At 35.7% G+C, this 14,652-nt stretch overlaps 1 protein-coding gene and 1 long non-coding RNA gene across 2 annotated transcripts; one reads left to right on the top strand and one right to left on the bottom strand.

Moving 5' to 3' along the window:
- The first annotated feature begins 212 nt into the window (after window positions 1-212).
- On the top strand, window positions 213-3,659 carry LOC139142349 (uncharacterized). Its single transcript, XR_011554370.1, has 3 exons — window positions 213-226; window positions 777-887; window positions 1,320-3,659. It is a non-coding gene; the product is annotated as an uncharacterized lncRNA (long non-coding RNA).
- Window positions 3,660-9,653: 5,994 nt separating this feature from the next.
- On the bottom strand, window positions 9,654-13,961 carry LOC139141580 (uncharacterized). Its single transcript, XM_070711173.1, has one exon. It carries the CDS (start codon window positions 13,959-13,961, stop codon window positions 9,654-9,656), a length of 4,308 nt encoding a protein of 1,435 aa, XP_070567274.1.
- Window positions 13,962-14,652: the final 691 nt, after the last annotated feature.

The raw sequence follows: 14,652 nt of genomic DNA, 5'->3' as shown, positions 1-14,652 counted from the left end.
CATTGTTTTGCCATAGGTAAATGAACGGATTGTCATGTCTCCAGGGAAGTATTGTGTGTCACGTGCGTCCTATCTGGATAATCAAGAAAGAAAGAGACGGATGAAGAGCCAGACCCGGTGTGCCAAAAAACATCGTATCAAGCTGAAGGCAAACAAGTGTTTACAACAGAGTGTCCAAGAACTCCGTGAAGGTGACACATACACAACAGGAATGACCTTGTTCAAAGTAATTACTTGTTTAATCTTGTTTATAATTGATTGAATGAAAGTTTGGATTCAGATAGATGTAGGTGAATGATTTTAGAATCAATGTAAAATGACTCTAAATTGCTAATAGTTGAATGCTTGTATTGATATGGCTCCCTGCATATACTGACTTACCTTTCAACTCAATGTCATAAAACTGATGAAACATGTGCATGAAGGTTTGTAGTAAGTTTGACATTTATTGATGTGGTAATATTGTAAATGATCACACAAAAACCTAATGCTTACATTATGACATGTACCATTTCATCTACAAGTGTGCACATAGTCATTGAGTGACCTGATGTACTCTATCATTTGCTGGATGGCAATTTTTTTATTTGCATAATTGTAAGAATAGTTACTCAGTTCATGTCTGCTTAAAGTTTGTGATTTGCCAAATACCTAAAACATTTAGCCATGGACCATAGGCTGTACTATTTTGTGAATATTCTGTTTCATTAGAAGTAAAAACTGAATCATTCATTCCCATATATTTTATCTGTATCTGTTTCTATTTTTTTATTCAGAAACCCAAGATATACAGGAGATACCTTCCCTCTCTACAGAACCTGTTCCACAACCAATAGAATTGACTGATCAACCTGTAGTGTATTTTGACCTGGAGACTACTGGATCAGGTAGGTGTTGTTGTTATCAATGTGATAATACGTGTTGTTTAATCTGATATTGCAATCATTTCACTACTTCATCGTAATACCTTTAGAGGCTACAAAGGCTATTGAACTGTACACACACAGATCAATCATTAAACTGAAGCAAATTTTTACTGGAAACAGAACAAGTTCATCCATGATTCAAATTTCTGACAGCATTATTTTAATGATCATGACTTGCTTATCAAAATCAGCAATGGTTTACAGACAATAGTTAGATGACATTATTTTCATACCAACAAGACAATCATGCCTCAAGTGTCAGTTTCAGTTTATTACTCATCTCCCAGGGCAAAGTCTGACTCAGCAAATGAAATTTTCATTGAAATTTACTGTAATCCAAAATAACATAAACAAATTATCTTGCCATTTGTCATGAGTTTTTTTCTTTTTCAGCAAGAACATCACACATAACACAGCTTGCAGCTGTTGGACCAAAAGGGTGTCTGAATGTGTATGTGATACCTAGGATTCCAATAAGTGAACCAGCATCAAGAGTGACCGGTCTGGCAATGAAAAATGGAATCCTAACACAGAATGGAAAACCTGTCAGTGCAGTACCTGTAAAACAAGCATTGTTGACATTGTGTGACTTTCTTGGACCAGAACCTTGTATTCTGGTTGGACATAACATCAAGTCATTTGATTGTAGAGTTTTATATAATGCTGCTGTAGCAACAGATATGGTTGATCAATTGTCTTCACACATTGCTGGCTTTGTTGATTTGTATAAAGTCTTTAAGACCTCATATCCTGATTGTGAAAAGTACTCACAAGTTGAGCTTGTTCAAAATTTGTAGGAGAAAGTTACAGTGCACATGATGCTTTAGCAGATGTGAAAGGTTTAACCCTTTCACCCCCAGTTCCCTGTATACAGGTCCAACTTTACCATAGAAAACAATGGATTTGGGACAAACCATGGTGGTGAAAGGGTTAAAAAACTTATTGAAAAGGTACAGCCATCTTTTGATGAGTTGACATTTACATGGGAGTTTGTGAGGGAGTCTGTAGAGCATGCAAAGGCAGCAAGCCTAAACATGCAAACCTTACATACTCTTGTACTCAAAGGGTATATAAGTAAATGTATGTGTAAGAAAATTGCAAGCAGTGGCCTTGCTATGGGCCATTTAGAGCTTGCATTCCACAGGAAAGGTGAAGAAGGCATTGAATTGTTGTTGAAAGTGAAAAATCAAAATAGAAAAGAAAGGGTGACAAAATCAAATAAGTTATCAATAATATTTGTAAATTTTCTCTCACAGAATCAATACTGTATGTCTAGCATCGTAACTTTGAAATTTATGGAAAACTCCATGTTGACTTGTGTTAGATATTGATAACCTTAACTGTTAAAGTTCTCCTGACATGACAAACCATCTCAATTGCATTAGCAAACTTAAGTATAATAATAGGTGAAATAAATTCATTACTGTTGAAAACTGTATCGTTGACCCTAGAATAAACACTTTTTCACCCAATCACAGCGATTTGAAAGAACACACCTAAAGACCTGAAGTGCTCTTTTGGTGATTTTACAAATACGGAAGTGACGCAATACAAACACAGTACCGCTGAGCCAAGCCAAGACTGTAGACGTCCCTAGAATTTGGAAGATTATCATGTTCAAAAAGTTCTGACATGCCAAATTGCTGTATATGTATCGCAGCAGAGTGCTCAATGTTTCCAAGTGATTGTGTTTCATTACTTCAGTTTTCAAAGACCCAGGATTATTTGAAATCTGGGTTGCAAGTGCAGTGCCTGAAGCAGAACTGGACACCTATCCAGTACCCGCAACTTGTGTTGTGCATGCAGTGATCATGCATTTGAGGCTGCTGCTTCCAAATCTGCACCAGATCTGAAACAATGAAAGCTATAGTACTAGGATTCAAATACTTTCTGCCATTCTCATGGTTAGGAATTTGCCTTGTGAGGCAAAACACAAAACATGTTGAATATTTTTGCAAAATTTCGCAAAATGAAAAACGCTAAAAATCACCCATACACGAGAATGGCTGAGCAAGCAGCCTCAAATGAAATTTTGCTCGTCTTTATTTTTACAGCTAATTTTACCATTTTTTGTCAGGCCATCCTGAAATGAGCTATCAAAGATATCAACCTTCTCCATCCATACATGTGTCACAAAAAGTTATTCTCTACAGAACACACCAGAGCTGTGTCAACCGCTGGTATAAATATTCGGTTAACAGGTCCCTAGGATGACCTTAGTGAGATAATTTCATACAGTCAGGAAATACTAAATTTTGTATCAATGTCTATAGTAGCTTCAGAGACTTTGGTCCTATGTTATCCTCAGCTGGTTTGGAAATGTCACTCATGTCAACACTCTGTTCACTAACGTAGTCATTACGGTATTCAAATTACAATTTTTCTTATAACTTCAAATCATTTTACACATTGGAATATCTATTTGCATATAAACCAGTCATTTTGAGGTCATTTACAGGTCATGCAGAGCTGTTGAGACAATACTGAAAGATTTTGTAGAATATTTATTGTACATACTATGCTTGGTATTATGGCATCTAACTATGCCTTACTTAACAATCCATTGTATCTTGAAATACTTTTAGTGTGTATGCACAGTTGGCTTGGTGATTCATTCTCCATCTTTTAATCACTCCAGAGCAAATAAGTAAATACAGCATAATATTTATAAAATATTGATATAAATATTTATCATATAATATAGATTATACAAGAAGATATCATACTATGATGTAAGTATATATGAGTAAGCAATAAAGCAACATTATCAATCAGTCAAACCCTGCTTATGCTCTTTTTTTCTACACTTGTGTAAAGGACACCCTGTAACTCAAAAAATAACACTTGAAACTTCCTCAATATTTGTTGACATATAACCAATGCAACAACATAAGCAAAAATCAGAAAAATGACAATATTCTCTGATAATTTTTGAGCATGTACTTTGCTAAACCTTTTTTCCCTCTTGTTTTTGTTGACATAATTGATCAAAGAAACTATATATTCAAAAATCAGAAAAATGACAATATTCCATGACAGGTTTTGAGCATGTTCCTTTGCTGAAAGTGTCAAAATGTGAGAAAAAGGCCCTTTTTGGTTAAAAAAAACATGGGGTAGGGGTACTTTAGGGACCCTCAAACTTCAAAAGTAGCATGGGAACTCCACTTTTTCTGTTGATATTTATTGACATAATTGATCAGAGCATATTATATTCAAAAATAAGAAAAATGACGATATTCCCTGACAGGTTTTGAGCATATTTCTTGCTGAAATTATCAAAATGTGAAAAAGGCCCCTATTCAGCTGTGGGAAAAACATGGGGTAGGGGTATTTTAGGGACCCTCTAACTTCAAAAGTAGCATGGGAACCCCCCTTTTTCTGTTTATTTTTGTTGACATAATTGTTCAGAGCACAATATATTCAAAAATCAGAAAAATGACAATATTCCCTGACAGGTTTTGAGCATGATCCTTGCTGAAATTATCAAAATGGGAGAAAAAGCCCCTTTGTAGTTGAAAAAGCATGGGTAAGGGGTAATATAGGACCCCCTAACTCAAAAAGTAGCACGGGGACCCCCCTTTTTCTGTTTATTTTTGTTGACATAATTGTTCAGAGCACAATATATTCAAAATTCAGAAAAATGACAATATTCCCTGATAGGTTTTGAGCATGATCCTTGCTGAAATTATCAAAATGGGAGAAAAAGCCCCTTTGTAGTTGAAAAAGCATGGGTAAGGGGTAATATAGGACCCCCTAACTCAAAAAGTAGCACGGGGACCCCCCTTTTTCTGTTTATTTTTGTTGACATAATTGTTCAGAGCACAATATATTCAAAAACCAGAAAAATGACAATATTCCCTGACAGGTTTTGAGCATGATCCTTGCTGAAATTACAAAATGGGAGAAAAAGCCCCTTTGTAGTTGAAAAAGCATGGGTAAGGGGTAATATAGGACCCCCTAACTCAAAAAGTAGCACGGGGACCCCCCTTTTTCTGTTTATTTTTGTTGACATAATTGTTCAGAGCACAATATATTCAAAAATCAGAAAAATGACAATATTCCCTGACAGGTTTTGAGCATGATCCTTGCTGAAATTATCAAAATGGGAGAAAAAGGCCCCTTTGTAGTTGAAAAAGCATGGGTAAGGGGTAATATAGGACCCCCTAACTCAAAAAGTAGCACGGGGACCCCCCTTTTTCTGTTTATTTTTGTTGACATAATTGTTCAGAGCACAATATATTCAAAAATCAGAAAAATGACAATATTCCCTGACAGGTTTTGAGCATGATCCTTGCTGAAATTATCAAAATGGGAGAAAAAGGCCCCTTTGTAGTTGAAATAGCATGGGTTAGGGGTAATATAGGACCCCCTAACTCAAAAAGTAGCACGGGAACCCCCCTTTTCTGTTTATTTTTGTTGACATAATTGTTCAGAGCACAATATATTCAAAAACCAGAAAAATGACAATATTCCCTGACAGGTTTTGAGCATGATCCTTGCTGAAATTATCAAAATGGGAGAAAAGGCCCCTTTGTAGTTGAAAAAGCATGGGTAAGGGGTAATATAGGACCCCCTAACTCAAAAAGTAGCACGGGGACCCCCCTTTTTCTGTTTATTTTTGTTGACATAATTGTTCAGAGCACAATATATTCAAAAACCAGAAAAATGACAATATTCCCTGACAGGTTTTGAGCATGATCCTTGCTGAAATTATCAAAATGGGAGAAAAAGCCCCTTTGTAGTTGAAATAGCATGGGTAAGGGGTAATATAGGACCCCCTAACTCAAAAAGTAGCACGGGGACCCCCCTTTTTCTGTTTATTTTTGTTGACATAATTGTTCAGAGCACAATATATTCAAAAATCAGAAAAATGACAATATTCCCTGACAGGTTTTGAGCATGATCCTTGCTGAAATTATCAAAATGGGAGAAAAAGGCCCCTTTGTAGTTGAAATAGCATGGGTTAGGGGTAATATAGGACCCCCTAACTCAAAAAGTAGCACGGGGACCCCCCTTTTTCTGTTTATTTTTGTTGACATAATTGTTCAGAGCACAATATATTCAAAACCAGAAAAATGACAATATTCCCTGACAGGTTTTGAGCATGATCCTTGCTGAAATTATCAAAATGGGAGAAAAGCCCCTTTGTAGTTAAAATAGCATGGGTTAGGGGTAATATAGGACCCCCTAACTCAAAAAGTAGCACTGGGACCCCCCTTTTTCTGTTTAATTTTGTTGACATAATTGTTCAGAGCACAATATATTCAAAAACCAGAAAATGACAATATTCCCTGACAGTTTTGAGCATGATCCTTGCTGAAATTATCAAAATGGGAGAAAAAGGCCCCTTTGTAGTTGAAATAGCATGGGTAAGGGGTAATATAGGACCCCCTAACTCAAAAAGTAGCACGGGGACCCCCCTTTTTCTGTTTATTTTTGTTGACATAATTGTTCAGAGCACAATATATTCAAAAACCAGAAAAATGACAATATTCCCTGATAGGTTTTGAGCCAGATCTTTAGTGAAACCAGCAAAACATACGAACAACAGGCCTGTCAGTAGTTGAAAAAGCATGGGGTTAGGGTGCCTTACGAGCCCCTAACTCAAAAAGTAGCATGGGAACCCCCTTTTTCTGTTGATATTTGTTGATATAACTGATCAGAGCACAATATATGAAAAAATCAGAAAAATGACAATATTCCCTGACAAGATTTGCGCATGTTCTTTGCTGAAAGTATCAAAATGTGAGAAAAGGTCCCTTAACACTTAAAATAGCATGGGTTAGGGGTACTTTAGGACCCCCTAACTCAAAAAGTAGCACGGGAACCCCCCTTTTTCTGTTTATTTTTGTTAATATAATTGATCGGCCACAACATATGCAAAAATCAGGAAATTGACATACTTTTTATTTTGAGTAGACCTCCACCTTAACACAGGTCTGCTATGATCAAACATATTTCGCCTGTTTTCAGACCCATTCTGTCGACAAAACTTTGTTAATTGGGCGTTTTGTACATATTTCTATTTATTTTAGCGCTGTCAAATGCAGTTTTGCCGTTTAGTCAAATTTTATGAAATTACAGAAAATATTTTTGCGGTGTAGCAAACATCAGTGAATTCGCAATATTGTAAATTAGAGTGGTTGCAATAACGAAGGCGATAGATTCGAAAAACATCATGGGTATAGAACGTTGGTACGCGAAATCGTGAAAGGGCTTGATTAATACTGTTGCTGATAAGCTGGGATTAGTGGTGACGACCGAGGGTCTTGCATCAAAATTTGGAGGAAAGCCTCGTATAATGGGTAACATTGTGGGTTTGACATAGTATTTTGTTTCTCAGAATTAAAATATATGGACATATTTCTATGCATTTTAAAATTTGGATTTTTGCATTTTATGGTACAGTGTGACTAATTGAATATTGATTTACACAGAATATTTGTGACACAATCACTTTTATTAGCATTTTGACACATTATGGACTTGCACTATAATCTATGAAAAATGTGATAAGAACTTGGTGCAGGTGCCTGCACCATTAATTCATTCAATTTTATAAAATGAAATACACACTGTACGTTACACTGAACAACAAATCCTGTAATTTTCAAAAGTATATGGATGGAGTTTATTGTTTACAATGCAATCCAGATTGGTTTGTGATCACTGTAGTATGATTCAAGTATACCAAATTGTGTGCAGTGAATGTTGGTATAAATATGATCAAGACAAGATCCATAGTCTGTTGTTGGTTGTTGAATTAATTGTCTATACTGGAGCTGGTTTGTCATAAGCTCTGTCAATTGTCTCGTTGTTGTTTGCTCTAGCAAATCCACATTGAAATCACCAAGGAGCACAGTTGGTACAGTGTAGTCGATTTCATCTATAATTTTGAGAAGAGCACATTGTAAATTATTTATTGATGTTGAAGGGGAATATAAACAGCAACAACTTGAACTAATCCAAATGTTGTTTTGTATATCGCAGTGACAAAATCACAGTTATAATAATGCAGTGATTGCGGAAGAGATTCCAGTGTGTTAGGCTTGCTATACAAAATCATGCCATGATATGGTCTTCTTGTTTGTTGATTACTTTTATCATCATATCTGTAAATTTCAAAACCTGGAATTCTGTAATCATCATTCTGATCACCACTTTGTAATCTTGATTCACTGCAAATAAGTACATCAACTGATGTCAAACTGAAATCATTGACAACATCTTGAAAATGGCAATGAAGAGATCTTACATTTTGATAAGCAACAATAAATTTGCTTTGTATATCATAGGGAAAAGTCAAACAAAGTTGTAACATGGAATGTGATCTCATGCGTTGTATTTCTTCTGTGACATCACTGCTGACTGATATTTGATTTTCCTGTAATGTGGTTATGTGAAGACCAGCAAGTTTAGTGACTCTGCTCAGAGCAACATAGTGTATATGACACTGGTTTCTGTTTGAGGCAGTGCTAAAATCAACAACCACATCATTTAGAGTATCACCTTGGCAACGGTGGACAGTCTTTGCACTGGCTGGTCTAATAGGAAATTGTTTTCTCACAACTTCAGCATTTTTGTGTCTTCCTACTCTGAATTGCCGTGATATCTGTGTAATGGGTGTCCATGTTTTGGTAATTCTCCTCTGGTATAAATGTCTTTTTTCTTGTCGCACTGCTTTGCCAACTGTACTATCATCAAATAAAATCCATAGAACTGTGACATGATCCAAGTCTGGTCCATCAATCAACTTTATTATCCCTGGGGTGCCATTTATTAATCCATCATCAACAGACAGATTCATGCAGAGTTCAACTCGTTGATTAATTCCAACAGATAATTGAGATATTAATCCCATTGTCTTTTGAGGACCTAACATAGCAACTATGGATAATGTTTTTTGTTTCACTGTTTCAGAGACATCTCCAATTACAGTATCAGTTGCAGATATAATTGTTTTAGTTTCTGTAAGTCTATCATACACTAACACATTGTGGTTATCAACAAGTCTGTTCTCACAATATAGATGGACTACTGAATCATCATAAAGTGGGTTTTCATTATTCCTTTGTAGTATCCGAGTTTTAAGAACATTTATGTCATGTGATGTCTGTTTTCCTTCACGAATACGATTCAGTAATTCAGCAAAATCCAAGTCATCTTTTTGGCGCATGATATCTGTTAATTCGAACATTTTGAAAAGTTCTTTCCAGATATTTAAGGCAAGTGGTCCGTAATCATGCCTAAGATCATTAAATATCCAGCCATCAAAGACAGGCTTTAATTGATATAAGTCACCAAATGCAACTATACTGACACCACCAAAGAGTTGATTATTTCCCATGATTTGTTGAAGTCTAAGGTTGATATAATTGAACATGCCATTACCAACCATGGAGATTTCATCAATGAAAATGACTTTTAGATTTCTATACTTTGCTTGCAAAGTATTCAGTCTTTCTGATGTTAAAGGTCTGTAATGAAAGCCTTGACTTGCAGGAATTTGCAGAGCTGAGTGAATTGTGTTTCCCTTGATATTGTAAGCAGCCTTTCCCGTTGGTGCCATGAGCAATAAAAATATATTGTCGGGATTTTGACCAGGGAGACTTGAAAGATGTTTCAGAAGTACCTGATACAGTGATTTCAGAACCAGAGATTTTACCAACTCCTGCTCCCCTGTTACAAACACATACAAAGGATCTTTCTTTGTTTTAATCCAATGAATTATATGATAAATATTTGTTTTTGCTTCTTGTTGAGAGTCTGTAGAAGGGGGTACAGTTCACTGTTAGCCATCCGTGGTTGATGAAGTTCTTCCATATTTGGATTATTCACAGCAATTCCAATGTCTTGTCCTATGTCATATTGTGAATGACTGCTATTATGTGGGGCAAATATGTTCATAGTGTCACTTGGTCCTTGTGCACAGTCTTGTCTTTCTTGATGTTGTGTATTTGGAGCAACATTATCAAACATATCCATAGCTGTGTTCTGCACTGCTTCTATTGCTTGATCTAATGCTTCAGCATTCTTATTGTACTCTTTTTCCTTGGCATCAACCTCCTGTTTGATTTGCAAGTAGCGGTCATAATATGTGTCTACAACCAGCAAGTATTGATTTTCATGTCGCCAATGATAGAACAACATTATCAACTCTCTGTAATAATTTTCTCTGTCTTTCTCTTTATGAAACCGAACATATCTGATCACTTTACTTTTAGTGCGTTTCTTGTACAAAAGACCACCTACACGATAACTTGTTTGACTGTCATCATCTTCAGAATGGTACAATTCATCATTGTCTTTATCCTGATCTTGTTGATCATCTTTTACCCACTGAAAAGTATACCAAGCAGCCAAATCTGCCAAGCACAGTTTCTCAATGGCTTTTGGACGCTGTTCATATTTCTTCAAGATATTATCACTTTCTATATCAGTGGCATTTTCTTTCATATTTTGTATTTCATCCAATGGTTTCAGTAGGATAACTCTATCATCGGGTGGTGATGTATTAACAAATATGAAACTACGTGAAGCTCTTCTGAGTTTCATTTGCATAGTGAGATACACAGCCTCTTGAGCACTAACTTCAACATGATTAAGGAATTTGTTTCCAATGTGTCTGACACTTTCCCTGATGTCTTGATTTCCTTCTCTCACTTCATCTACAGCTCTAGCTAGCAAGTTACTCATTCCACGCTGAGCTTTGCTTATGTAAGATGCTATGTACATAGCACAGGCATAAGGATCTATTATAAACTGGATGTCCATATTTGCTCTCCAAGCTTTCAGTAGAATCTCATTATAATTGTTAATTCTTATTTCATTTGGTGATCTCTTGAGGAATATTTTATCACTTGTTAGAGATGATTGTACTGCATTAATGTAGGTTGTTTCATCCAGTTGCAATTTATCTAAGAATTCAGAAAAAGACAGATTTTCTCCAAATTGAAGATCAGCAAGTACACTTTTGATACGTGCATAATGTTCTTTAAGTGTCTGCTCTGTGCTGTCATCAATATCCATAGGTAATGGTTGCAATATCATTGTTCTTGGCATAGGCGGCACTGGAAAGCCAAATCTACAAACACACTGCCCTTTGATTTTACATGTCTTTGCATGTCTATGCATCTGATAATTTATCAACTCAGCAAAGGACTCGTCATCCGTATCATTGTCACATGTAATGTACTGATCGATAAACTTGGTTACTTCATCATCACTATTCTCATTATACTGAGGGCTATCTTTGATCCATAGAAGCATATGTATATGGGGTGATCCCCGTTGTTGAAACTCCACTCTGTAAAAGAAGTCCTGTATTTCACCAACTGGATGAAGTGAGCTCATGAGAAAATCATGCATAAATCGCTGAAAGGTACGGTCAAAGTGTCGAGCACAAGTAACAGGGTCTGACTTGATCAACTCAGATTTTGTACTCCATGACATATTTCTTATTTCATTTTCTGTATATTCTTTATCATGAACTGTCTTTCCTAGAATTTTCAATAGATGTATCCATTTAGATTCTGCTGATGAGAAAGACATGAAAAATGTGGGAATACCAAGCTGCCGTATCATAGCAAATATGTCTCTCTTCGCACTTTCCCAATACGGTGGCGAACCTCTTAATGTTTTTAATACTCTGAATCCCTCATCAAGTCGCACAATCTTGTCCACATTTTGGGGAGATTGTATTTCACCTGCTGTTACTTTACGTCCCTTCAGATTACATTTACGCAAGCACAATGTTGCCTTGTCTTTGATTTGCTGAATTTGTAACTTTTTCACTTTAAAGAAAATGTTAGGAACAGATTTGGCAACTCTTCTATCTTTGTGTCGCATTTCCCATTTGCAGAGTGTGCTGTATGATACTGGTATCAATCGTTCACTTGGTCTTGGCTGACCACAATATATGGTTGGAAAGGAAAGTTCTTCAGAATACTTGTCTTGAAATATACCTAATGGTCTGTTGCCTTCACCGGGTGCGTAACAAAATGCACCTTCTGAATCAGTATGGTCATCATGCAAGTGAGACAACATTGTATCTAATGTACCACCAAGATGATCCTCTATATTTTTTTTGTTCTGTCCATCATCATCATCATCATCATCATCATGATTATTCTCATGTTCACCATCATGCTTACAGTTTTCGCTTTCAGACGTTTGAGAAGACCTATTGCAGCCACTGTCATCACAAAATTCTCTCAATTCAACATTTGTTCCATTCTTTTCACAAACATCCCAACAGGTAGAAACTGTTACTTTCTCTGCCTTATAAAGAGGACTGTTTTCTATTAACCACTTTGCCGCCTGGAAAACTTTCTGAGGTCTAACATTTTGCACCTGATAGGCATGACTATAGCTTATTTTTCTTTTAAATTTGACAGGTATTGTTTGTGATTCATTCAAAGTCCTCGGTAATGTAGAAACAGTACTAGATACATCAGATATAACATTGACAATGTTACCTCTTAGACTGACTTGTCTGCCCCGTGGCAATTCTCTTATTTGCATGAATGGAATACGTAAAGCAACAAGTCTTTCTTCTAGTGGATGTAATTGTAACTCAGGGGGGATTACTGGAAATGACATTTTATTTGTAATGGCACAAGGAGGTAGTTTTGAGTCTTTTAAATACGAGTAACAAGTTTTACATAGTGGCAACATTTCATCATCTGTAGCATTTATGTGGGTCAATGCAAATACAGACAATTTACTTTTGATATTATTGTAGTTTACAACACTTTCTCTGTACCACAGCTGTTCACAGCACACACATACAAAAGTTGGACCATCTCGAACTGATTCATGGAAATTTTCAATAAGCTGTTCTGTAGATTTAGGAGCAGAGGAATTTCGCTTATTTTTTTTAGCAATGACATCTTTATGTCTTTCATTTTGTCTGTAAACTTCATCACTTCTTCTTAATTTCATTGAATTAGCATTTCTCTGCTGTTCACTTTCTCTGTAAACTTCATCACTTCTTCTTAATTTCATTGAATTAGCATTTCTCTGCTGTTCACTTTCTCTGTAAACTTCATCACTTCTTCTTAATTTCATTGAATTAGCATTTCTCTGCTGTTCACTTTCTCTGTAAACCTCATCACTTCTCCTTAATTTCATTGATTGAGCATTTCTCTGCTGTTCACTTTCTCTGTAAACTTCATCACTTCTTCTTAATTTCATTGAATTAGCATTTCTCTGCTGTTCACTTTCTCTGTAAACCTCATCACTTCTCCTTAATTTCATTGATTGAGCATTTCTCTGCTGTTCACTTTCTCTGTAAACTTCATCACTTCTTCTTAATTTCATTGAATGAGCATTTCTCTGCTGTTCACGTTGTCTCCAAATATCATTACTTCTCTTGGTTCTCTTTCTTGTAAAATCAGTAATTTTTTCATTTTCTCTGAACCCACTTTGTTTTCTCTTTTGTCTTTTTGCAATCCTGTCCCTCTCTTTTTCGCATTCTCTGTAATTTGTACAGCTTCTTGTTATCGCAGACATATCATCTGTTTCATCCAATGCATCACCAGCATTAAGTGCCCAAGTAAGATGTGTTTCTATACTTTGCAAAAAGTCATAATGGCCGCTATCAATTTCTCCTCGTACACGAATTGGGTGATATAACAGATGTACAGTTACAGAAGAATTACCTACAGTTTTTAATGGTTCACTCTGTATATCTAGATGTACAACAATGTTGACATTGTATGCAAATGCAGCTGCAGTCAATTCAATGTCACCTCCATAAGTTGCAAAACCTGGCTCAGATTTAGACATGAACTGCTTGTATTGATCTGGATTATTTATGTGCCATCTTTCATATTCTCCTTTAATTGGTTCCTCATATTCATCCCAATGATCAATTATGTAATTTATAGTTTGCAATCTGATAGCGTTATGATGGTCTTGTGTTCCATAGATGCCTTGACTTATAGCACGGAATAAACAGTTCCCATCTCCTTCAACAATAACCTTCTTGTAAGATTTTGGTTGAATAGACAACTGTTGTCTTTTATGTTGCATGTGTAACTTGCTTTTTTCATTTCTAGTCTTTGTGCTTGATCTTTTTACTCTCATTGTATTTGTTTTGTATTTTCTTATATGAAAGATGCGACAATAACAGATGTTACAAGGTGCTTCAATCTGTACTTATAAAATGACAAATAATGTAAACTATGATCAGTGTAAGGCTGTTGTGTATTACTCTAGATTTTCCCAAAATTCAAGTGAAGAGCAATGCTTCGAACAGTGTAGATGGTATTTTTAATGGTCTGAATACTTAGATTGTACACTTTGATTATAAGTATGTCTATATTATTTGTTTATAGTATCAACCCTTGCACTACTGTAGACAGTCTAACTCTTGTTAGACTGTTACACAGGAAAAGTAGAGGATAGGGTTGATGGAGTCTGTGGGTAAAAATGTCACTATTCACAAGAAAATCGTATGATGATAATGCACCAAAGAAGTGTTGAATCTTCTAATTTAGACTATCGATATTACAATGTAATAAATAACTGACCTGTTGTGGTGGCTGATAGCATAAAAATGCAAGTGGTTCGATTTACCCCTAAGTAAAATATAAGTGTATGTGATTGCCAAATTGTTTGTATGATGAAGGAAAAGAAGTAAAATGTCAAAATTATTTGCTAATTTCAGTGAGAATCAATGTTTGCAGTTATTGCTAATCAATCTGTGATTTTTTCTCGGCCT

The sequence above is a fragment of the Ptychodera flava genome, chromosome 10 (genome assembly GCF_041260155.1).
Source record: "Ptychodera flava strain L36383 chromosome 10, AS_Pfla_20210202, whole genome shotgun sequence".
NCBI classification, from domain to species: Eukaryota; Metazoa; Hemichordata; class Enteropneusta; family Ptychoderidae; genus Ptychodera; species Ptychodera flava.
This window is presented reverse-complemented; position numbering and strand designations above follow the sequence as displayed.

Excerpts from the sequence above, each read along its gene's own strand:
- LOC139141580 (XM_070711173.1), bottom strand. The coding sequence starts at position 13,961 with ATGCAACATAAAAGACAACAGTTGTCTATTCAACCAAAATCTTACAAG.